Source organism: Cricetulus griseus, chromosome 3, assembly GCF_003668045.3.
Source record: "Cricetulus griseus strain 17A/GY chromosome 3, alternate assembly CriGri-PICRH-1.0, whole genome shotgun sequence".
Classification (NCBI taxonomy): domain Eukaryota; kingdom Metazoa; phylum Chordata; class Mammalia; order Rodentia; family Cricetidae; genus Cricetulus; species Cricetulus griseus.
The window spans coordinates 72030684-72056012 of NC_048596.1; the positions used below are offsets into that span (position 1 = coordinate 72030684).

At 41.0% G+C, this 25329-nt stretch overlaps 1 protein-coding gene across 3 annotated transcripts in view; it reads left to right on the forward strand.

Moving 5' to 3' along the window:
* Positions 1-25329, forward strand: part of Mcmbp (minichromosome maintenance complex binding protein) — a 52780-nt gene that overhangs the window by 24592 nt on the left and 2859 nt on the right. For 2 of the 3 annotated variants that reach the window (XM_035442174.1, XM_027404457.2), the window contains exons 5-15: positions 987-1088; positions 4898-5042; positions 10481-10632; positions 11689-11789; positions 13669-13847; positions 14381-14504; positions 16426-16543; positions 18978-19143; positions 20033-20166; positions 22512-22676; positions 24318-24406. In XM_035442174.1, coding sequence (XP_035298065.1) covers positions 987-1088; positions 4898-5042; positions 10481-10632; positions 11689-11789; positions 13669-13847; positions 14381-14504; positions 16426-16543; positions 18978-19143; positions 20033-20166; positions 22512-22676; positions 24318-24406 — 1475 coding nt within the window. The remainder of the gene's footprint in view (positions 1-986; positions 1089-4897; positions 5043-10480; positions 10633-11688; positions 11790-13668; positions 13848-14380; positions 14505-16425; positions 16544-18977; positions 19144-20032; positions 20167-22511; positions 22677-24317; positions 24407-25329) is intronic. The other variant, XM_027404458.2, reaches the window with a different exon arrangement.

Here is a 25329-nt window from a genome sequence, read left to right on the forward strand (position 1 = left end):
GGTTCACAACACTGGGAATCAAACCCAGGGCATCATACTCATTAAGCACTCTTTATCACCAAGTTCATGCTTTGTCTTTAGAAGGATTTAGTTTCTTAACTAGGGCACTGTGCGTTATGGCTTTGAGGAAAGCATTTCTTTGGCTATTGTGTTTGAAAAGATTTCCCTTGGTTCTTTTATTTTTAAACATTTATTTATTTATTTATATGTACAGTGTTCCGCCTGCATGTATGCCTGCAGGCCAGAAGAGGGCACCAGATCTTGACGGATGGTTGTGAGCCATGTGGTTGCTGGGAATTGAACTCAGGACCTCTGGAAGAACAGACAGTGCTCTTAACCTCTGAGCCATTTCTCCAGCCCGGGTTTATTTTTTAAAATGCTGCCTTGAGATAACTCAGTGGGTAAGAGCAATTGCTGCCAAGCCTGATGACCAGAGTTCAGTCCCTGAAACCCACACAGTGAAAGGAGAAAACCCAACTCTTGCAGGTTGTCCTCTCTCTTGCATATGTAAGCATATGCTCATGTCCCTCCCACCCACATACACAGAAAATAATTGAAGAAATATAGTAAAAATGGAAGTTGGAAAGCTGGATGGTAGTGGCTCACTCCTGTAATCCCTGAACTTGGGAGCCTGATGCAGGAAGATTGCCAAATGTTAGAGCTCAACAGGCGCTAGAGTGACACCCTCCTACCTCACCCCACACCCCCCAAAAAAAAGAAAAAGAAAAGAAGGTAATTTTGGAAGCGTAGCGTGTGGTCGTGTGGTGGTGACAGCATCTGCCTTTACCATGCTTCCCAGGACTTGAGCATCTGAGGTGGAAGATCACAAATTCTGTGCCAGCCAGAGCTGGCTCACCCCCCCCCTAAAAAAAACCCTTGAAGTTAATTACTTGTTAATATTAACTTGAGCTAACTACATTTGATTTTATAATACAAAATGTATTTTTCTTAACAAAAATTTAAAAGTGCCTTTCTGTATATCATAGCCTCAACAGGAGCTTGACTTAAGCTCTCCACGATCTACCACTGCAGAAAGACAGACTTTCTACTGTGTTCCAGTGCCTGGGGAATCTTCATGGGTCAAAGAAATATCCTTTTCAGAACCGTACTATTTGTTGAGTGACGCTTAATTCATATTATAGAATTGTAATCTTTTTACCCTAATAACATTAGCTAGGAAATAAATGTGTTCATATACAAAGTATGTCTTTAGTAAGACATAAATTTAAATATCTATCACAAAGAAACACCTAAATTATGATATATCTCTATAGTGAAATACTATTAAAATAGATTGAGATAGATTTATGATAAGAGAAGGGCACAATTTGGAATTAGAATGCATTCTGATTTTTAAAGATCTGTTTTAGTTTTTAAAGTTGTGTGTGTGTTTCTGCATTGAGTTTATGTGCACTACAAGCTTACAGGAGTTCATGGCAAAGTGGAAAAAATTTCACATCCTTTTGACCTGGAGTTACCTGGATTCTCTGTAAAGAGCAGCCTGTGTTCTAAACCACTGAGTCATCTTTCCAGCCTGCTTTAAATTAATTCATTAATTTGTTAACATATTTATTTATTTATAAGGATATATTTAGGAGATGGTATTGAATCACCTGGAGCTGGAGTCAGTTACAGGTATTTGTGAGTTGTCTGATATGAGTTCGGGGAACTGAACTCTGGCCTTTGGCAGTAGGTGGTCTTAACTGCTAGCCATCTCTCTCACCCCTTGTTTGTCTTCTATATAAACTGAGAAAAAAACTACAACATTCACTGTATCTGGTTCTCTTTGTTTTTTTTGTTTGTTTTTTTTTTTTTTTGTGTGTGTGTGTGTGTGAGAGAGAGAGACATTTTACCCTTAGATCCCCCCCCCCTTTTTTTTTTAAAGAACAGGAGGTCTGAAGTGGTGAATTCCTTCATGAAAGTTCAAATTCTTTCATGAAAGTTCAGTTCTTTTCACCTTCATTTTTGAAGATTTTCATTAAATGTAAAATTCTTGATTGACACATTTCTCTTCACTAGTGTCTTAATTATACAGTGCCACCATCTCTTAGCCTCCATTCTTTTTTGATGAGAGGTTAGCTATCATTCTTATTATTCCTGTTCTATAGTATATCTTTTGTACTCCTGTTGCTGCTTCTAAAATATTCTTTCTCTTTTGTTCTCAGCCTTTTGACTATGGTGTGCCTGGGTATCCATTTTTTTGGTTTGGGAATTTGGGGGTTCCCCTGCCTCTTTCTTGGGAAATGTACTTCTCTTAATTGGGTTTTGTTGAACTTTCCAGTTTCTGGATGTTTTTCAGCAACAATTTTAGCCATTTTTTCAGATAGTTTTTCTGTCCCAATCTCAGTACAAAACCAGACTGAACTGTATGAGTGGAGTGTGTGCCCAACTGGGGGTTTGGTTTGTTGTTTGTTAAGGTGAGCTCTGGTAGGCAAGCACATTACTGACTGAACTCTCTTCCTAGCCCCCCCTTTTTTTTTTGAAAGTCAGTCACATAATTATAAGACTACTTGATCTTTTCTTTTGATAATCATCTTTGGTTCATTTTTGCTTTTTTGTTTCTTGGGGTTTTGTTTTGGGGGATTTTTGTTTTTTTGAGACAGGGTTTCTCTCTGTAACAGCCTTGGCTGTCCTGGAATTCGCTTTGTAGACCAGGCTGGCCTCTGAGTGCTGGGGTTAAAGGCTCTTGCTTTGTTTTTTAATTCTTTTGCTAGAAGTTGAGCCCAATTCATTAGAAGCAGGCAAAGCATTCTTCCACAAAGAATTGATTGGATTTTTGTTTTGTTTGATTTTTTTCCCCCCTCATTTTGCTTTAGTTGAATTGTTAATCTTAACCTCTGTTCAAGTTCACTGAGTTTTTTTTCCCCCTCCATTCCTAGTTTATTAGCAGACCACTCTGTGTGTGTGTGTGTGTGTTTCTGGGTGGTTTGGGGTAGGGGCAGGACGATAGAGGTGGTTTGGGTTTTTGTTGTTTCCCTCATTTCACATCTTTTATTTTCAGATCTCATTTTCCATTTGGTTATTTCAGTGTTTCTATTTCTCTGTGAATAGTCCTCATCTGTTTACTTACCTGATTCTTTTTGGGGGGGGGAGATTCGAGACAGGGTTTCTTTGTGGCTTTGGAGGCTGTCCTGGAGCTAGTTCTTGTAGACCAGGCTTGAACTCAGAGATCTGCCTGCCTCAGCCTCCCGAGTGCTGGGATTAAAGGTGTGTGCCACCACTGCCCTGTTACCTGTTTCTTTTTGGTTTTGAGATAGTATTTCATGTAGCCTAGGCTGGGCTTGAATTTACTTTTCACAGATTTTATTTTCAGATCTAATTTTCCATTTGGGTATACCAGTGTTTACATTTCGCTGAATATTCTTTTTTGTGTACTCATCATCTTTTTGTTTTTGAGACAGTATTTCTTGTAGCCTAGGCTGGGCTAGAATTTGCCTTATTTCCAAGGATGTTGGTGACTTTCAGGTCATCCTATCTCCACCTCTAGAGTGCTGAGATTATATGCTTGCACCACCACACCTGTTTATGAAGTGGCAGGGATTAACTCTGGCCTTATGCATGCTAGGCAACCATTCTATCAACTTGAGCTACATCTGTAGCTCTATCCTTTAATATTGTGAGTTACCTTTCTGTTACATGCCTACCCACTAATTCCAGAGTCTGTTATCTCTGGGTATGTTTGCATTGCTTTGAAAATCTAATAATAGGTCAGATTTTCCTGTTTCTTTATTTGACTGCTGTTTCATTATCTGCTAAAAAGCAACATTGTAGTAGAGAGTTGTTAACTATCTTCAGAAGGGTTGAGAATTTGGTTTTGGCACTTTGTATGTTGGATCACGTTTTTCTTGTCAAGGAGTGGTTTAGGAACTTACCAAGATGGGTTATAGAGTTACTCCTATTCCATAAGACATAACCCCTAAATGACAACATGGGCTTTGTCTAGCTCTTAAATGCCTGGGATGTTCTGCCAGGTCCATGTTTGATGTTTGCATACACAGTCTCTGTTTAAGTTCTCTGCTGGGCCTTCAGGAATGAGAAACATGAGTTAGATAGAATCTGCAGCTTGGTGCTTGGCTACAGCTGGTTCCTCTGGATACTACTTTGCAAATTTCTGCTGCTTCTGTAACTCTGGGCTTTCTTTCTCCATCCAACAAGAGATAGACTTCCACTCATCTTTGCTACATTTTGGAAGGTCCTCCTGTAGCCAGAAGGATGTGGAGTTTTTCCTTGGGTAGTATCTCCTTATTCAAGAATCATAACCTTACCTTCATTGTTGTCCAATGCTTGCAGACAGATACTTCATCTGTGTTGTCCAGTTTTATTGTTTTTACTGAGAGGAGGTGGGGCATAGAATAAAACTTCTTACTTTCATACCAAAACTGGAAGTCTAGCCTCCTTTCAAAGTATTTTAGGAGCTGAGAGATGACTCAGCTATTAAGAACTCTGGCTGTAACCCGGTGGTGGTGGTGGCACACTCCTTTAATCCAAGCACTCAGGAGCAGAGGCAGGTGAATATCTGGGTTCGAGGCCAGTTTGGTTTCCAGAATGAGTTCCGGGACATTCAGGGCTACACAGAGAAACCCTGTCTAAAAAAAAAAAAACCTGGCTGCTCTTGCAGAGGACCTGGGTTTGGTTCCCAGTATCTACGTAGCTGCTCAGAATAGTCTATAATTCCAGGTCTAGGGAATCCGACTCTGTCTTCTGGCCTCCAAGGGCAGTGCATGCATATGGTATACCAACATACTTGCAGGCAAAACACTCATAATCTTACAAATAAATCTTTAAAATAAAACCTTTTAACTGAATTGTCAAATCGGTGATGTTTTAAGACCATGTAATTAGCATAATTTAGGATCATCTGGTTCAAGATGATTGTCTTCTTAACCTTTTATTTAACGCCTATGTCAATGCAAACCAAGCTCGAGTCAGTCCCTCAACTTCCTATACTCCCAGTCGGCACAAGAGGAGTTATGAAGATGATGAAGATATGGACCTACAGCCCAATAAACAGAAAGACCAACATGCAGGTGCCCAGCAAGCAGGTAATGTGTACCCTCAGCCTCCTCCTGACAGCTAGGGTTTTTTTCGGGATTGTTCCCTAACATAGTTCTAGATCTGGGAATTGGTATGGTGTGGTAACCTACCTCATTTTACATTTATCATAACTGGATGGTGTTGGTTGGGGTGAAGCTCAGTAGTAGAACTTTGACCTTGATAGTATGAGGCCCTGATTCCATCCATAGTGACTGGGGTTGGTATGTTGCAGGCACTTTTGAGCATTTTTACAGTGAGTACTCTTTGGAAAGCTGCTCTGATGTGTGCTTTTAGTTTTAAGTGGTTGACTGGGGGGGGGGGCACCTTTTTTTTGTCTTTGTTTTTCGAGACAGAGTTTCTCTGTGTAGCTTTGGAGGCTGTCCTGGAACTCACTATGTAGACCAGGTTGGCCTCAACCTCACAGAGATCTGCCTGTCTCTGCCTCCCGATTGCTGGGATTAAAGGCGTGCACCACCAAAGCCCAACTTTTTCTGTTGTTTTGTTGTCCTGACTCTTGAGCAATAGAAAGCATAATCGTACTTGCCCCTAAAAGTGACTTAGCTGAAAACATCTTTTCTTGCTTGCTTTTGGAACCATGGTAGTTTTGTTGATTTTTTTGTTGTTATTTGTTTTGTTTTGTTTTTCAAGACAGGATTTCTCTGTGTAGCTCTGGCTGTCCTGGAACTCACTTTTGTAGTTCAGGTTGGCCTCAAACTCTGGGATTAAAGGAGGTATGCACTACCACCCCAAGTTCAAGTACAGCTAATTCTTTTTTTGTGTGTGAGAAAAGGGACATTTGGCTTATTAATAAAGACCAATGAAAATATAGAGAAATAAAAATTAATGCTACCTGATACAATGAAATAGTTGACTTGGCTACTCTCTTAGCAAATAAAGACAGAGCTTACAGCCAAACAGTTAACAACCAGGTCTCAGGTCAGTCAGGTCTCTAGGCAAGGTCTTTGGCTTCAGTCATCTTCAAGGGTTGCCCAGCACCTCCTAGCTGAGTATCTTGGAATGTAATCTCCTGTGTTTCTCCAAAATCTTCAAAGGAGATCAGGTCTACACTGCTGCATTCAGTTCAACAATTCTGTATAATCAATACACTGAGGAGCTGTGTCATGGGAAGTTAAGAGGGGAAAGCAAGCCATGAATGAGTTCAGTTCATTTTGACACTGGCAAGTCTTAGGCCTTAATGTCCTTGATCATACTACATGCAGTCACAGGACACCTTGACTGTGAGCCTAAAACTGAGATTAATGACTGAGGACACAAGGGAAAAACATCCAGGTTTCTAGTCTAACCACACACATACTGGCAAGCAAGTGGTGACCTGTTTGACAGAAGGTACAGCTAATTCTAATGCACCCTGGAGACAGCAGTTGATGTTGTATAAGAGCTTAAAAATTCTGAATCCCCATGTATTATTTATTATTCTTGGATTTTATGAGCAGTGACCCTCTTCATATGTCAAGTAGACAAGTTTGTCTTTTTGTGTTGGTCACTTCCCTTCAGAAACAAGAATCTCTGTCTTTAAAGTAGGGTTGAGGAAGCTTATTGAACAATCAAGAATATAAAAGTATACTGATAAATTTCATTTGGCTGTATTGTGAATTGGCATTTGTAATTGTATTTTATAGGTTAGAATACTGATTTTTTTGTTACTGTTTTGCAAGACAGGGTTTCTCTGTGTAGCCTTGGCTGTCCTGAAATTCACTCTATAGACCAGACTGCCTTGAATTCAGCAGAGGTCCATCCACCTGCCTCTGCCTTCTGAGTGCTGGGATATAAAGCTGGAGAAAACATGAGCTGAATGGGTCTGAGGTTTGTTGGATTGCGTCTTTGGTCTGAGCTTGGGTGGAGGTGAGAACTCTAGGGGCTGGCTGCTTTGCTTCTCTGATCTCCAGCTTCAACTGCAATGTCTTGTCTCTGAGTTTTTACTATTAAGACCAAAGACAATTTGTGCTACAGGGTAGTATTTTTATCCTTTAATTCATTCAGATTAACAGCATGTTTTAAGTGACCATTGAATCCAGGGACTGTGGTAGTTTTCTTTCTGTTCATTCAGGGGAGAGATGCTTCTGTCCCCCCCCCCTTTTTGTTGTTGTTGTTTTGTTTTGTTTTTCAAGACAGGGTTTCTCTGTGGCTTTAGAGGCTGTCCCAGAACTAGCTCTTATAGACCAGGCTGGTCTCCAAACTCACAGATATCCACCTGCCTCTGTGTTTCTTCCCTTTTGTCTGAGTGTTGTGGACTTGCAAGATTTTGTACATTCGTGCAGTGTGCTACTTGTTAGTTTCTAGATTTCAGGCTACATAGAATTTTTAAACTTCCCTGTTTTGAGATCAGTAGAGTTAGGCAGCATTGTGAGAAGTAATACAGAGAGATCCCATAACCTTAATAGTGACACCTGTGTATTTACAATCCAAACAACATATTCTTTTTCATTTTTCTTATGGTAAAGAGGTTAGAACCCAGGACCTCACACACCAGACAAGAGTTGCAGCCTGCACCCTGGAGTGCTTTTAATAGATCACAGCCAGAAAGTATCATTGAGAGGAGGATTCATCAGTTTTTTTCAGAGCTCACAGTTTTGCAGGGGTAGACTTGTGCATACTTAGTTCTGTGCAGTTTTACTATGTGTAGTTTTATATAGCTACTACACCAGGCAAGGTACAACATAGTTCATTCATTACCGAGATCTCATACCTGTCCATTACAAGAATCTTACATAAATGAAGTCACCCATTGTGTAAACTTTGAGGCTTGGCTTTTTCCATCCAGTGTAATTTTTTTTCTTGAAATCTATCTATATTGTTGCATGTACCAGGTTTGTTTGTATTTTCAATTTTTAGCTAGTATTTCATGGTATGGCAGGCTATATTTTTATCCTAATTACTATCATCCTCAAGCAGTAACTACTTTGGAAGCAGCCACTAGTAGTTGGTAAACTACTGAGCCATTACTGCCATTTACTGCCATTACTGCTAGTTTCATTTTTGTTTATGAAGCAGGATCTTTCTGGAACCGACTGTGTAGGCCAGGCTGTCCTCAAACTTAGAACAGCTGTGACTACTTCTATGACTCTTTAATTCAGTTCCTCATGTTGTGGTTTCCCCCTGCCATAAAATTATTTTCGTTGCTACTTCATAACTGCAATTTTGATACTGTCATGAGTAGTAATGTAAAAATCTGATATTCAGGATTTCTGATATACAATCCCTGTGAAAGGTCATTAGGCCCCCAAAGGGGTTGTGACTCACAGGTTGAGAAGCACTGGATTAAATGCGTGCCACCACACCTGGCTTAATTTTTATTTTTACATTTATTAACTTCATGTGTATTTGTGGATATCTTTGATATCTGAAGAACAGATGTTGTGCCAACAACAGAAAACCTTGGGAGGCATAGTCTTTTCCTATGTAGGATAAAGTCACACAAAAAGAAATTCATGTTGGGCAGTGGTGGCACTTGCCTTTAATCCCAGCACTGGGGAGGCAGAGATAGGCAGATCTCCCTGGTCTATAGAGCCAGTTCCAAGACAGCCAAAGCTACACAGAGAGACCCTATCTTGAAGAAAAAAAAAAAGATTATTTACTAAATACCGAGACTAAGTCAGGGTTGTTGAGATGCCTGCAGGTATAACCACTTGCCACCAAACCTGACCACCTGACTTTGCAATCCTCAGAACCTAGTTATTTATTTTAATGTCGATTCTTGGCTATCAGAGATACCCAAGTGACAATATTTTAAGTTAATTTAAATTTTTTTAATATTTATTTTGTTTCTGAATTTTTGCCTGCCTGTATGTCTGTACCATGTGAATGCTCACAGAGGTTAAAAGAGGGTATGGGATCCCAGGAACTGTGTTTAGAGATGATTGTGAACCATCACGTGGGTTCTGGGAACTGAGTCTGGGTCCTCTGCAAGAGCAGCCAGTGCTCTAACCCTTGAACTTTCTCCAGACCCTGAAGTTAACTTTATTTCAAAATATGTATATTTCTTTGCCACTTATAAGTTTTTTATTTAATTTTTAATTTTTTGAGACAGTTTTTCTTTGCAGTCCTAGCTGTCTTGAGGTCAGAGATCCTACTACCTTTGCTTCCAGAGTGCTGGGACTAAAGGCTTGCGCTACCATGCCTGGCTAAGATTGTATTTTAACTACATTTCTTCCTTCCTTTTCCTGCCTCCAAACTCTTTTGTATATCCCTCCCTGCTCTCCATCAAATTCATGACCTCTTTTTCATCAACTGTCATTTTCTGCTGTCTGTATTTATATATGCATATATATTCCTAAATATAACCTGTTAGGTACATATAATGTTAATTGTATGTATGTTTTAAGGGATAACTGTTAGGCACTAGACAACCAATTTTGTGTGCTCTTCCTTGGGGAGGGCCACCTCTCCTGTTCCCAGCTTTACTCAGTTGCATGTAGCTCTTTGTATAGGGTTGAAGTCTTACGGGATTTTTCCCATGCAATTTGGCATGTTCTTTGGTGTCCTCCTTGTTCAGCTCTCATTTAGGTGGTCATGTTGGTGAGACTTTATAAGTGTACTTTGTGATGTTACAAGGGTATCCAATCTCACAGCAAAGTCCCTGGTCCTCTGGCTCTTAAAACCTTTCTGCTGCTGCCTCTTCTACAATGTCCCCTGAGTCTTGGGTGCAGGGGTTGTTTTGTAGATGCATCCACTGGCATTGGTTTCCATAGCTGCATTTTGATGGTTTGTGGTTTTCTGTAGTGGTCTTCATCTTTAAAAAGAGAAGTTTCCTTGATGAAGCGTGAGACTGTGTTTACTTGCGGGTATAAGGATAACTCTTCATAGATTGATGATGATTTAGTATCATAGTGCTTGTAGATTCTCCTTCAGTATCCATAACTTCATTTGCACTGAGTAGTAAGCTATGTTTCCAGTACTAGGCATGGTTTCCTTCTTGTTGAGTGGGTCTAAAGTCCAATTAGAGAGCTGTTGGTTACCACTAAGGTGTTCGTGCTCCTATTGCACGCTTAGGTTATCGTGTTGTCCGGGTCATTGATGTCACTCATAAGTGTCATAGCTGAAAGGGATGAAATTCACTTTTAAAAGTACTTACATGAGTTGGGCATCATGGCTTACATCTAAAAATCCTAATACTAAGGATACTAAGACAGCAGGATAAGTTCAGTGCCAGCCTGTACTACACAGTGAGACCCTGTTGTAAGATACCCAGTCTCAAAAAAGAAAAGAAACAAAAAAACTTACATTATGTTTGATGGGGTAGTTTGTTGCCATTTCATAGTAAGAAAATAAATATTTTAGTTGTGTATCTATCTTTGTTCTGGTAGACGTCAAATAATAACATTGTTTATGTTATTATTTATGATTTATGTCAGACTTGAAAAGCACTTTTGGAATGTTCTTTTCTTTGGGCTTAGAAGTGACCTCATGCAATGCTGTTTGAGTCTAGGGGGCCTCGGTGGCCTTCACTGGTGTGGAGAACCAAAGCGCTTAGAAACTGAAGCTTCCAGTGGGCAACAGCTGAGCTCCTTGAACCTCTCTTCACCATTCGATCTGAACTTCCCCCTGCCAGGAGAGAAGGGCCCTGCCTGCCTCGTTAAGGTACAGCCTTTCTTAGCTATATCCACAGATGCTACTGCTTCAGAAATGAGGCGTTAGAAAAGCCTCAGCTTTTTCCTGAATTTTCCTTTGCCACTATAACAAATTGTTCCAGATTTAGTCATTTACAACAGTAAGTTATTTACAGGTTTAGACTTAAGTGTGACTTGAGCTGGATAAAACCTTGAGGTTCTAGAGGAACCGAGGGAGGACTGGATCTGGTTTGCTTGTGTTTTGGCCTCATCCAGCTTTGAGAGGCTGCCTGCATTCTTTGGCTGTGGCTTCTCCATCTTTAAGACTTTATCTTTCTGACTTTTGTTTATTTGTTTGTTTTGTTTTGTTTTTCAATACAGGGTTTCTCTGGCTTTGGAGGCTGTCCTGGAACTAGCTCTTGTAGACCAGGCTGGTCTCGAGCTCACAGAGCAGAGATCCACCTGCCTCTGCCTCCCAAGTGCATGGAGGCATTTTCTCAATTGAGGATCCTTTCCTCACTGATGACTCTTGACTTGTGTCAGGTTGACATAAAACCAGCCAGCACACCCTGTTTCACAGACAAAAGGGGAGAAAGTCATACTCAAAAGTGGAACAACTTTTAAGTTTATATCTACCCCTTTCCTATGTCATTCCTAATTTCATAATATTTTATTTCTGCTACTTTACCTTTCTTTTCAAAACCCACTTAACACTTGTATTGAAAATAAAGGGTGTTGCAACACATGCCCATAATCCTGTCATTCTAGAAGCTGAGATAGGAAGATCAAGAATTCAGTGCTAGCCTGAGCAGCTTGACCCTGATGCAAAAAACTAAAACTGACTGTAGCATCTTATACCTCAATTCCCGCACTTGGGAGGCAGAGGCCTGAGGATTGCTTTGAGTCCTAGATCGGTGTGGGCCACATAGACCAGCCAGGTAGGCTCTGGTTTAGCTTTTGACTGACTGCCAGCCTCTGTGGGAGCATGGTTGTTCACATGCTTGCTGATTTAGCTGTTTGGCTCGCAAGTTCCTGGCTGCTTTTGGTTTGGTTATGCAGTATTAACCTGGTTTTATATTGTCATCAGGTCTATGAAGATTGGGATTGCTTCAAAGTCAATGATGTTCTTGAGTTATACGGTGTGCTGTCTGTGGATCCTGTTCTGAGCATATTGAATAATGAGGAAAGGTGAGTTTGTTTGCTAGGTTTTTCTTTGTTACTTTTTCATTTCAGAAAAGTGGCAGATAATTATAGAGAACTTCCTTTCCTGTCTTCAGACTTACCATTTGCCACTGCCCATGCCCCATATGCTTATGCACCTCCAGCACTTCATCCCTGCATCCCTTGGCTATGGAAATAAGCCAGGTTATATCAGTCTTCCCAGTGCTGTGCCACCAATCTATGAGAGTGTTGTTAATGTCAATCACTAAGTTAAGGTGGTATCTCCTGTCATGTCAGTGCTTTTCACTTTGTCATTAATAAATTGAAAGACACTATGTGAATGTCCAGCAGTTCAACATTTGTTGACTTGTGTTGTGTCTCACAAAGGTTTTTCAATTACTTTGTCTCACTACAGTAGCTGTTTTCTACTGTGTCCTTCCTACAGTTGTTGTTCAAGTAATTTCTTTATGTCAGTATGGAATCAATAGACCCTCATTTTATTCAATATCAGTATGTCATTTGAGACTCAGATTTTCCCAGATTTAGCTAGTAGGAGCCACAGTAAACAAACTATGTAGCATACTTTCTTTTGACTATACTATCCCAAAAGCACCCAGGAGAGTCATTGTGTATTCCCATTCTTGCTCTTTTGGTCCCGCCCACTGGGAACCAGATTCCTAGTCTCTGACTGTCCCTCCTATATTTATCATTTAGGAAAGTATGTAGCTATGCATATCTCCACCACTTTTTTTTTCTTCAATAAGGGAAGGTATATTTGTGAGTGTTTATATTTTTTTTTAATTATATAACAAAATGTGGGAATTTAGACCTTGTTCAATCTTTTCTTTTGCCTAAGGAAAAGAACTGGCACCATCATACCTGTGGCAGACTTGTTGGATGATACACAGTCATTTGCCAGGCATGGTAGTGTAAGCCTTAATCAGCTGTCAGGAGGCACAGACAGGTGGACCTCTGTGAGTTCAAGGCCAGCCTACATAGTGAATTCTACATAGTGAATTCCAGTACAGCCAGGATTACATAGTAAAACCCAATCTCAAAAAAGAAAAAGAAAGAAAAGGAGAGAATAGAACAATAATACAATGTTGGCAAATAATTTTTGTTGTTTTTCTCAAGACAGGGTCTCTATGTAGCCCTGGCTGTCCCGGAACTTGCTTTGTAGACCAGGCTGGCCTTAAACTCATTGATCCACCTGCCTCTGCCTCCTGAGTGCTGAGATTAAAGGCATGTACCACTAGACCCAACAACTGTCCTTCTAAATATGTGATTACTGAGGCTTCTTGATTCAGAGGGGTAGAGCCCAAACAGGCAAACTTTCAGTTTGTGAACTTGTGAGATCTGATGGAGTGTGTATGTATAGTTGAAGACTTTACATGTTTGCTCAGTGATTTCAGAGTGAGTCTATCATATTAGAATTGATTAGCAACCTGAATGTTCATACTGTCTTAATCACTTACCCATAATTTTAAGAGAGGTAGAGCAATGAGGAATAAAATTTAGCAAAGACCGTTAGCAAAATAGAAGCAAAGGATTTCTGAATTCAATAATAAACACTTTTGGCTTTGGAGAAAAAGATCCAATGTTTGGATGTGCTGAGAATTCAAGGAGTACCTGATTTGAAATGGCCTTGTGAATGACAGCCTCTGTCAGTACATGGCACTGTTAGCTCACTGAGTGTAAACACATTGGTCTTGGGCAGTAGAATAAACCCATTGTGCTGTACAATGACCCAGCACTTGTGAGTAATAAAAACCATTTTAGATTGAGGAACCACATTCTGCCATTGGGAGATGGAAAATCTCTTGATTAGGATTATGTGTCTGTCTTCAGAGTGTATGTTTTTGCACCTTTGCTATTTGGCATCTCTAAACCAAGCCTGTCTCCACAGGGAGGCGTCTGCATTACTAGACCCCATGGAGTGTACAGACATGGCAGAAGAGCAGAGGGTACATAGTCCTCCAGCTTCATTAGTGCCAAGAATTCATGTGATTTTAGCCCAGAAGTTGCAGCACATCAATCCTTTGTTACCCACTTGCCTTAACAAGGAGGAGAGCAGAACTTGTAAGTGTAAGTGTTGGAGTGCATGAATGGCAGTTCATCTCTATGGGGACCACAGTCCCTGCTCAGCAGAGTGAGTTTTCTAGTAATGTCTGTGACTTTGCCCCATTTCCTCTTCTATTAATTCTTGTCATTAATGAGACCTCAACAAGAACAAAGGAGCTATAAGCTGTCTTTGTTGTAACATTGGCATCTTTTTTTTTTTATGTTACATTTATTTATGGAAGGGGTTTAGAACATGCATGTGCCAGGGCATGCATGTGGGGGTAAGAGGAGAACTTAGAGAAGTCAGTTCTCTCCTTCCTTCCACTGTGTGGGTCTTTGGGTCAAACATAGGTTATCAGGTCATCGGACTTGGTAGCAAGTGCCTTTATTCTGTGAGGCATCTTGCCCACTCTGGCATTGTCATCATTTGTTGGCCGTTACTGTAAGTTCACGCTCATTGTCTCCAGAACTGTAGTGTTGCTTCCTGTTCTTGCACTGACGTGCTGGTGCAGAGCTGGTGAGTGCACTCTCATTGCCTGCCTTCCTTCCTTCTGCAGTTGTGTCCAGTTTCATGTCTGAGTTGTCTCCAGTCAGAGCAGAGCTGCTTGGATTCCTCACACACGCGCTCTTGGGAGATAGTTTGGCTGCTGAATACCTTATATTGCATCTCATCTCAACAGTGTAAGTGCTGTGTTCTACGTGGGAACTGAGGTGTGGGATAAGGAGTGGGAGGGAACAGCTGAGGTTTTAGTTTATCAGCTTCATCTTCAGGTGGGATTTTTTTGTTCCATATATTAAATGTTGTACCAATACAGATGCCTCTTTCATCTTTTCACACAAAACATTGATTATGACATGTTAGAGGCAAGATCAGACAGGACTTGACTGATGAATAAAATGAGTTATTCCATCTTTTCTGCGTTCTTTTTTCTTTTTTTTAAAGATTTTATTTATTATGTATACAACATTCTGTTTCCATGTATATCTGCACACCAGAAGAGGGCCCCAGATCTCATTTCGGATGGTTGTGAGCCACCATGTGGTTGCTGGGAATTGAACTCAGGACCTCTGGAAGAACAGTCAGTGCTCTTAACCTCTGAGCCATCTCTCCAGCCCCTCTTCTGCATTCTTTATTTTTCTTTATGGTAATGTAGATTAAACCCAGGATTTTCTTGTGCATACTAGGTATCCCATCCCCAAACCCCTGTTTATATTGTACTTCTCCAGGTCTTTGTATATATTTAATTGTATATTGACTTTAATGCTCCCCCCTTTTTTCCTTTTAGTTTTTTGTTTCTCTGTGTATCCCTGACTGTTCTGGAACTTGCTCTGCTGACCAGACTGGCCTTGAACTCAGAGATCTACTTGCCTTTGCCTCCTGCATGCTTATATTAAAAGGCATGTGCCACCACGGCCTGGCAGGTTTTTAGCTTTGCTTACAAAAGTAATGTATCTTAATAACAGGAAGAAAATTGCCTGCTGTCACATGACAGTCTATTACCATTTACTGCTTGTGATATTCTTTGGTTTATATCCATGTGTTGTGTTTACTCATGTGGGTGTCATTTGTGGTTGAAGCGCATATCCTCATTTTGCTTTTCACATTTAATATTTAGTGAGCTTCATTTTCTCATCATAATACTTTTTTTGAGCTAGGGTATCACTATGAAATCCTGGTCTGGATCCCTCTCTGTAGACCATGCTGGCTTGCAACTCAATGGAGATCCTTTTCTTCTGTTTCCTGAGTGCTGGGATTGAGGGCATACCACCAACACCCTGCCTTCTTCACAAGTTTTCTAATCAATGTGTGCTAGTTAATTATAAATTGTGCCATACTGTAACCATTTCTCAAAATGTTAGGTCTTCGTGTGTGTGTGTGTGTGTGTGTGTGTGTGTGTGTGTGTGTGTGTGTGTTTTAAAGGCTGTTAGAGTAAGCATCTTTCTGTTATAAACCTTTCCCTTCTTCTGGTGGCATCTTGAAAAGCAGGGTTCATGTCAGAGCGCTGTCATTGTTTGACTTGTTGCACATCCCATTGGAAAAGCCTGAAATGCTGGGCAGTCTGAAGTGTCCGAGCCGCAGGTGTACTGCTTAAGTCAAACTGGGAAGCAGTAACTACCAGCTCATTATTAGGCATGCTTAACCAGGAAGTTTGCAGATGTTCTGAAGCACTTCAAGTTTCAGCATTTTGTACTTCTGAGTTCTTAATACAGCCCACCTTGAAATGTTTGTAGAGCAGTGACAAGGCATATGAGCAGTAGTTTTTTTTAAGTATTGGCTATTATTTAACTGCTGCTGTTCTGATAGATAAAATAGCCAATGTCTGCAAAAAATTAAATTTATTTTATGTGTATAGCTGTATTACCTGAGTATCTGTGCATGTAGTGCCATGGAAGCCACAAGAGGGCATCTTAATCTCCTGGAACTAGAGTTAAAGATGGTTGTGAGCTGTCATGGGGTTCTGGGAATTGAACCCTGGGCTTCTGGAAGAACAGCCAGTGCTCTTAACCACTAAGCCATTTTTTCCTGCTTCTGCAAAGTGTCTAATGATGGTATTTTAGTATCTTACTTTTTTTTTTTTTTTTTCCTTTTTCCTTCTCCTAGATATACAAGAAGAGATGTTCTTCCACTAGGAAAATTTACAGTTAACCTGAGTGGCTGCCCACAAAATAGTACCTTCACAGAACACCTATATCGGATCATTCAACACCTTGTTCCAGCCGTAAGATAATATTATGAAGTATTATGAACAATAAATCTAATTATTTTCTGTTCACTTCAAGTACTAACTTTGTATTCCTTGTGGATCTCATTTACAAGGGACAACACGTGCCAATTGACAATTTAAAATGTACTGTCAGTATTCACACTGACCCAGCATAAATTTGTAAATCTAAAAATTAATGCAGTGGCAATGACTCCCTGAAGATCATGCTTCCTGCAGCTGCCAGTTTGGACCTTCAGTTTGGTCCTTTGTGTGCATATTAAACTTAAAATCTAAATAAGCTCTAAATTATACGAGCCAATTCTCTCAGCCGAGGTAATAAAGCGGCCTATCTCCATACCCTAGTTTTAGGTGCTGTTTGGAAGCATCTGGAACATACCATCTGTGTATTGGGATCTTGGGAACAGGAGAATTACTCTGATGAGTTGTGTAACTAAAAATGCTGGCCAATTCTATGGGATTTAAAAAGTGAAGCCAGGTCCTTAACTGAACAGCCTGTCATGTCTGTACTTCAGGCCCTGCAGAAGCAGCAGAGTTCTGAGGACTTAGGGCCATATTCAATGGGCTATGCTTTCCCTAATTTCTGACATTAGTAATTAAAACTGAAGACATGTTGAATAATCCATTAGATTTATCAACATAGTGATAAAACTGACACTGTTTTGCATTTTACCAAGCTCTTGAATTTCTAAAGTAATGGGAGACCCCTAGATTTTTAGTCCGTTCCCAAATTCACACCTGTGGTATGTTTTGATCTGGTGTGTTTCTTAGATGATAGCACATTCTCTATAGTGAAAACACTCTCTGCCCTCTATTTTGAAAGAGTAAGAGTAAAAATGGGACTTTCATTCATAGACCCTGTTAATAGGATCTTAGCAGTTCCCTAGGCCTACAACTCCTGAAATAGGATCTCTGAGTTATGTGTTTGTGGTTCAAGACCAAGAAAGTAATCGCTGGTGTGTGCTTTTAAAAGTTACAGCAGAACACTGAAACCCTTGAAATGGGATGGGAACACTGGGGGTGCCCATATACCCATTAATACAGAAGGGAGCAGACCTGGTGGCTGCCCGGGAACATATCATGTTTTCTTACCTGGAGGACAGGCAAAGGCAGTAAGGAACAGCGTGACTTCTAAGGGATGTCAGCAAAGAAGCTGGTGTGGTACCAGCTGTGCCAAAAGCCATCAGATCTCAGTTGTGAGGCCAGAGGTTCTTGGCACACTGAAGACACTGGCTACATTATTACATGGGAGGGTGGCAGAAGGGGCTTAGAGACGACAATGTGGTAGGTGTTTGCATTTTATTCTGGTTAATTTTCTTGCTTTGCTTTTTTCTGACCCTGTCTCTTTTATCACTCTTAGCATACTGGTTGGTACTAGGCCCTTTCTCAATTGTCTTCTCTCTGTAATACAACGTTCAGCTTTTACTACTGGTTAAATGTGTCCTGCCTGTAGGTCTACGGCAGAATCAGCCCCAGCCCCAGCACATGGACACTTTTTTGTTTTAAAGTGTGAAATTTTTATGTATATAAGTGTTTGGCTTGCATGTATATCTGTGCATCACAAACATGCTTGGTGCCCATGGTGGTCAAAAGAAGGTGTTGGGTAACCTGCAACTGGAGGTATGGATAGCTGTGAGCCACTGCTGGGAATAGAGCCCATGTCTTCTGCAACAACCAGTGTTCTTAACCACTGAGCCATCTCTACAGCCAGCTACCTTTTTTGACAAGCCCTGCCTCTTCTGAGATTTCATCTGTATCTGTAAACAATTCCTGTCCTCTTTTTAAGAGTAATTGAGCTAAAGTACAAAATTCTCTTAAATTTTGGCTGTAGTCTTCTTCCTCCTCCACAAACTTCCCATGCCTTGCTTTTCTGGAGGCTGGAACATATATGAGTAGAGCAATCTAGAGCAGACAGGAGACTGTTGAGTGTGTTAGAGGCAGAGATGGGGGAGGGCCATGCTCTGGGCTGTAGTGTTGACAGTGAGGTCTGCAGTGGTAAAGGAATGGGGGCTTTCAGTCACAGAGCCTTTTCTCTGGCCTCCGTGAGGAGGACCAGCAGTTCTTATGTTTTACTAGTTCCTATCCCTTAATGAGGTTCAGCTTCTGGGGATGTTATGTTTGAACCTCAGTTGTTTACCATTTGTTTCAGAGTAAAATTTACTCATCAAGACTTGAAAAAAACAAATTTTCTTTGTATCTCTGTGTGGCCTTCTCTGTTTAGCATGTTCCAGGCCCAGCTGAAGACAGAACAAGCAGCTATCTATAAGAAGCATGGGTTGTAGTGTGGCCACAGTTCCTAAGAGAGACATTTGTCTCTCCCTTAGAAATGATATACCATGTGAAACACAAATGTTTTGACTCCAAATATGTATCTGTGCATTTTTTTAAATAGAGAAACTTGTATCCTTGCTCATTACAATTTCTGTCTCAGTCTTTTCGTCTACAGATGACAATAGAAAACATGAACCAATTGAAATTCATTCCCCACAAAGACTATACAGCCAATCGATTGGTCAGCGGTCTCCTCCAGCTGCCCAACAACACGTCCCTGGTCATTGATGAGACTCTTCTAGAGCAAGGGCAGTTGGACACCTCAGGTACGCATGCAGATGCCTCCTGACCCCTTGTGGCTTTACTCCATTTAGCCAGATCTAGCAGTGGCTTCCAAGACAAAGTTACATTTAACAAATATTTTTAAAACATTCATTTGACTAAAGCATATACTACAAATTATACACCAACTGTTTTGTTATGTCATGCTGTTGATTGCTTATTAGCTCAAAAAAGGATACAAAAGATTTAATGTAATATTTTATATTTCTCATAAACAGTTTTTATAGTTTGGGGGGGATAGAGCATATGGTTTAAACTAACATCAGCTATGTAACATGTTAAAAATGACAAAGAACATACTAGATCATGCCCACATGGAGAGAATGCAGGTGATATTGTGCTGGTATGAGGCTGAGGCACAAAAGGTGGATGGGAGAAATAATGAGTGTTTGGAATTTGTGAGCCAAAGTGGAGCATAGAATCAGTAAAGATTAGCCAGAAGTGGTGGCACCCACCTGCATTGGTGGTAGAGACAGAAGAACTAGGAGTTCAAAGCTAGCATGGGCTTCAATAAAACCCTGTCTCAAAAATACATAAATTGGGAAAACTCAACAACCTCACTTTCTAAAGAAATCATTTTCCTATCTAATCATAGCCATGACCTAAGAAGTAATGAACTTATCTGAGTTCTACTTTGTGTCTGGTATTAGATTTGGGTGTATTTTGGCCCCAGAAAGTTCAAGTTGGCCTATTATTGTCTGTGTAGCTTATCTAGTTGACATTTGACTTGCCAACATTCTGCTTGCTAAATTGTTGGCTACTGTTATCTTTCTTTAAGCAGCAGAAAACCACATGTCCTATTATCATTGCCAGCCAAGCTAATTTGCGTAGGTGATTAAAATATCACTGCCAGTAACAGTCTTCCTCTTCCAGGTGTTCATAATGTGACTGCGCTGAGCAACCTGATAACCTGGCAGAAGGTGGATTATGACTTCAGTTACCACCAGATGGAGTTCCCGTGCAGTATCAATGTGCTCGTCACATCTGAGGGGCGGTCACTGCTCCCGGTATGATGGCCCCCGGCTAATAGAAGGAGGTTACAGTGCAAAGATTATTGTTGCCATTTTGTCCGTTTTTATTATTTTCTGTCTGTGTGTGCAGGTGCACGCACTTGTGTCAAGAGCAGGGGTCAGCTTCAGGGCTTGTTTCTCAGGAACCATACACCTTGTGTTATGAGTGTCCAGCAAACCCCAGATTCATCTGCCTCACTTCCGGTCACCCATCATTTTTGTGTAGATTCTAGGGATTAACACTAGTCCTCAAGCTGCAGGCATTTTTGTTTTGTTTTGTTTTGTTTGTTTTTCGAGACAGGGTTTCTCTCTGGCTTTGGAGGCTGTCCTGGAACTAGCTCTTGTAGACCAGGCTGTCCTCGAACTCACAGAGATCTGCCTGCCTCTGCCTCCCTAGTGCTGGGATTAAAGGCCCGTGCAGGCATTTTTTTCCCTAAGATTTATTTTTTTTTGAGCTGGATGGTGGTGGCGCATGCCTTTAATCCCTGTATTCAGGAGGCAGAGCCAAGCGGATCTCTGTGTGTTTGAGGCCAGTCTGGTCTACAAGGTAAGTTCCAGGATAGGCTCCAAAGCTACAGAGAAACCGTCTTGACACCCCACACACACACCAAAAAAGGATTTTTTTTGGAGGGGGCGACAGGTATAGTGGTATACTTCTCAGCACTTGGGAGGCAGAGGCAGGCAGATCTCTGTTGGAAACCAGCTAGTCTACATAGTGAGCTCCAGGACAGCCAGGACTACATAGAGAGACTCTGTCTTTTAAAAAAACAGACAAGCCAAAACACATGTTTTAGTTGTGTGTCATGGTTTTTTTTTTTTTTTTTTTTTTTTGAGATTTTATTTATTATATATACAACATTCTGCTTCCATGTATATCTACACACCAGAAGAGAGTACCAGATCTCATTATGGATGGTTGTGAGCCACCATGTGGTTGCTGGGAATTGAACTCAGGACCTCTGGAGGAAGAGCAGTGCTCTTAACCTCTGAGCCATCTCTCCAGCCCACATTTTATTTTTTAATGTTTTATTTTATATGCATGAGTGTTTGTATGCATTTATGCATGTTTGCCATTTACAAGTCCTGGTGTCCATGGAGGACAGAAGGAGGGCATTTGATCCGCTGGAACTGGAATTAGGGTTGGCTGTGAATCACCCATATGGGTGTTAGACCTAGGCCTTTGCAAGAGCACAGCAAGTACTCTTAACCACTGAGCCAGCTCTTCAGCTCCAAGTGTTACTATTTTGTAGGTGTGTGTGTGTGTGTGTGTGTGTGTGTGTGTGTGTGTGTGTGTGTGTGTGTGATTCATACCCACAAAAACCAGAACTGGGGGTGGGGAGGTGGTGGCTTGGAGCTGAGCTGAAGTTAAATGTATATATAAGCGTGTCCTGGGATCCAAACTCTGTCCCCTATAGAGTAGTAATCGCTCTTAATTGCTGCATCATCCCCTCAGCCCCACAAAGGTATGTGCTTTATAGACTGAACCGTCTCCTCAGCCCAGCGCTGCTTATTATTGTAATAAGTTGCATTTATGAATTGTGGGTTACCTTGCCTGTGGTCCATGCCTGTGATTCTACACACTGAGGGAGGCTGAGGTGGGAAGGTCGTGAAGTCACACCCTTCCTGGACAGCATAGTAAGACCCCCCCACCTCAAAAGACTGGGAGTACATATAGCCCAGCGGTAAAACACTTGCCTACCTTGTGTAGGGCTCTGAATTCCGGCCATAGATTTCAAAAAAGGAGATTGTAGCTGCTAGTTATTAACAGGGGAATTTCATTTTACAACTACCAAGAACCAGAAAAATCACAAGATAACCAAAGCTACTGGTAGGAGAACCTCATATCTAGAAATAAAGCTAATTCCCCTTAATAATCCAGACTGCTGTTCTTACTTTCTTTGTGTGGTTCCCCCCCCCCTCAGTCATGTGATATGTGTTTATGCCAGTGTGTGCTATGGCTGGTGTGTAGAGATTGGAGAATGACTTGAAGGAACTGGTTTTCTTTCCATCCACCATGTGGGTCCTGAGAATCAAACTCAGGTCATCAGGCTAGCAGCAAGTACCTTCAACAGCTAAGCCATATCCATCTCAAATGTCCCTAAACTGAGTTTAAGGCTAGCATGACTTACAGAATGAGATCTTGTCTTGAGCCAAACAGAAAATCAAATTTGGTTTCATGTCTTTTATGGTCCAGTCAGACAGATTTATTACACTAAGATTTTAAAAATATCCCCCTCCTCAAATACATGGTATTTTTAATTCCCTTACAAGTTGAGACCTACATCCTCTAAAACATAGGTTATTGTAGGATCTTGGAAATGAATTCATCTTTCTCTTTCCAGGCAGACTGCCAGATTCACTTACAGCCCCAGCTGATCCCGCCCAACATGGAAGAGTACATGAACAGCCTTCTCTCAACTGTGCTGCCATCTGTGCTCAACAAGTTCCGAATCTATCTGACCCTCTTGAGATTTCTGGATTACAACATATCAGATGACATAACCAAGGTATGCTTTAGTTGCAGCAAGAAACCCTGTTTTGAGTTTCAGGTTTACTCAATACAACTTTACTGCTGTTACCTGTAAGGCAGAGTTGGTGTTTACCATTTCTAGTCTTTATTATGGTCATCTTCTGTTTAAAAAGGGTGTATTTTCTGTCCTTTTACTCAGCTGCCTCCTTCCTTTCTGCAGTTGAATTGCTTTTGTTTTTGTTTGTTTGGTTTAATTATTTTCAGCACTGGAATAAAAAACAGTTCCTTTGTATATCAGTGCAGCAAGCACTCTTATCTCCTATCTTCAGCTTCTACCTCATCAAGTTAGTTTTTGAGCGTTGAGATGAGCAGTTGCCTTGGACTTTTTAGTATTGGCAGATGGTTTAACTACATTAATACATAAAAATTTGCTTCTTTCCAATCTGTTCTTCATTCCCTCATTCATGTTGTTATTTCACAGATTATATCTTTGTATGTATATACTCATAACACATAATTATCACTTTGAGCAGTTGTTTTTTAAACCAGAAGAGTGAAAGGTTAAACAAGAAAATACATTTTTTGTTGCTTTTTCTAAGTCATTTGTGGCTTTATTATGTAGCCCATGCTGGCCTTAGACTTGGAGGGAATGTGGGGTTATAGGCAGACATCACCATGCCTAGCTTTACACTAGTCAGCATTTCTCTGTGTGGTTGCCTTTACCAAGACTTTCTGTTCCCACGTGAAGGACCCTTTAGTGTGATGATTGAGGGTGTCTTCTATGACAGCTTCTTCAAGCTTTTTATCTGGAACAGTCCTCTTTTTTTTTCCATTCATTTCTTGTTTTATGATACTGGGTTTCAAACCCAGGACCTTCACAGGGTTAAGTACCTGCCACTGAGCTCTTTTATGTTTATTTTAAAGAGACATCTGCCTGTCTCTGCCTCCTAAGTGCTGAGACATACCGTTTCTAGAGCTTAATTTATATAGCAAGCACAGCAACATATTAACGGTAACAATAGTAGAACATTTATTACAGGCTTCAAGTTCGATTAAGTGAAGACAGCCTTGCAGATCAGGGTAGCAGTTCTCTGTAATTGGTACATTGAAGGTATTGAAGGAACTCTGGCCCTGCCTGTTCTGCTGTCCCAGTGGCTGCCAGGCTGTTGGTTTTCCAGGACATCACCTGGGGTGGGGTATAGAGTATGAAAACAAAACAAGTTGAAATGTCACAGAACTCAACATTCTTACCAAGAGCCTCTGTTTTCTTGTATAAATGATCCCCAATTTACTGGGAGTTTCCAGGGTTTTGACACAGCCATTGTTTTCTGCTGTATTGGACCCAGGCAGGCCTGTAATTTGTGATCCTTCTCTCTCAGCTTTCAGGTGTGCACAATAGCACGGCATCACACTGTGGAAGATGCTGGCTTCTGTGCTTGCTTGGCATTCTCAAGGGGGACACAGCTGCATGTAGAATGTTTTCCATGTTGCATTTTGTAATGGAGATTAAATATTTGGTTCTTTCTCTTTTTACCCTCCTTGGCTTATTTGTCCGTCTATTTTTATTTCAGTCAAGGACCATGTTTCTTTTTCTTTACAACAATAAAGAAATAGTTTGAAATGCACTTAAAGAGGTTTGAAGCAATACTTTTACAAATATATTACTCTTTTGATAAAGGCGGTTGAAGATGATTTTGTGGAAATGCGTAAAAATGATCCTCAGAGTATCACAGCTGATGACCTCCACCAGTTGCTTGTGGTGGCTCGGTAAGTGTGCTCATCTGTATTCCCCTTTTTTGTTGGCCGTATGCAATTCTGATTTATTCAACAGTTAACCGAGGCAGACTTTTTTGTTTGTTTTATATTTCGAGACAGGATTTCTCTGTAGCTTTGGAGCCTATCCTGGAACTCTGTAGACCAGGCTGACTTCAAACTCAGATCCTCCTGCCTCTGCTTCTGCTTCTGCCTCCCGAGTGCAGGGATTAAAGTTGTGTGCTACTACTGAGGCTAAGGCAGACTTCTAAAAACAAAGGAACTTTTCCTTCAAAGACACCTTCTAGAGTTGAGCAGATGGGTAAAGCTTTTGCCTAAGGACTGAAGTTCAGATACACCTGAAATCTGGGTGTACATGGCCACAAGGAGTCTCAGAGCAAATTGACTAGCTTAGTAATACTAGCCAGCCTTTGGGTTCAATTGAGATACCCTGCCTCAACAACTAAGGCAGGGAGTGATTGAGGAAGATCCTTGATGTCAGACCTGGGCTTCCCACAAACACGGACAGACATGGAAAAAGTTAAATAAAAAGAAAACTCATTAGGTGGAGCTTGGAGAATCCTGTGGAAGAGGGGGAAGGATTGTAGGAGCCAGAGGGCTGGCTCAAGGACATCACCAGACAACCCACAGAACCAGCTAGCCTGGGTTCATAGGAGTTCACAGAGACTGAACTGATAACAAGGGAGCCTGCATGAGATTGACCTAGGCCTTCTGCTCATATGTTACAGTTGTGTAGCTTGGTCTTCTTGTGGGACCCCTAATAGTGGGAGCAGGGGCTGTCTGATTGATTCTTTTGCCAGCTTCCGGGACCCTTTTCCTCATACTGGGTCGCCTTGCCCAGCCTTAACACGAAGGGAGGTGCTTAGTCTTATGTAACTTGATATGCCATGTTGGGTTGATATCATGGGAGGCCTATT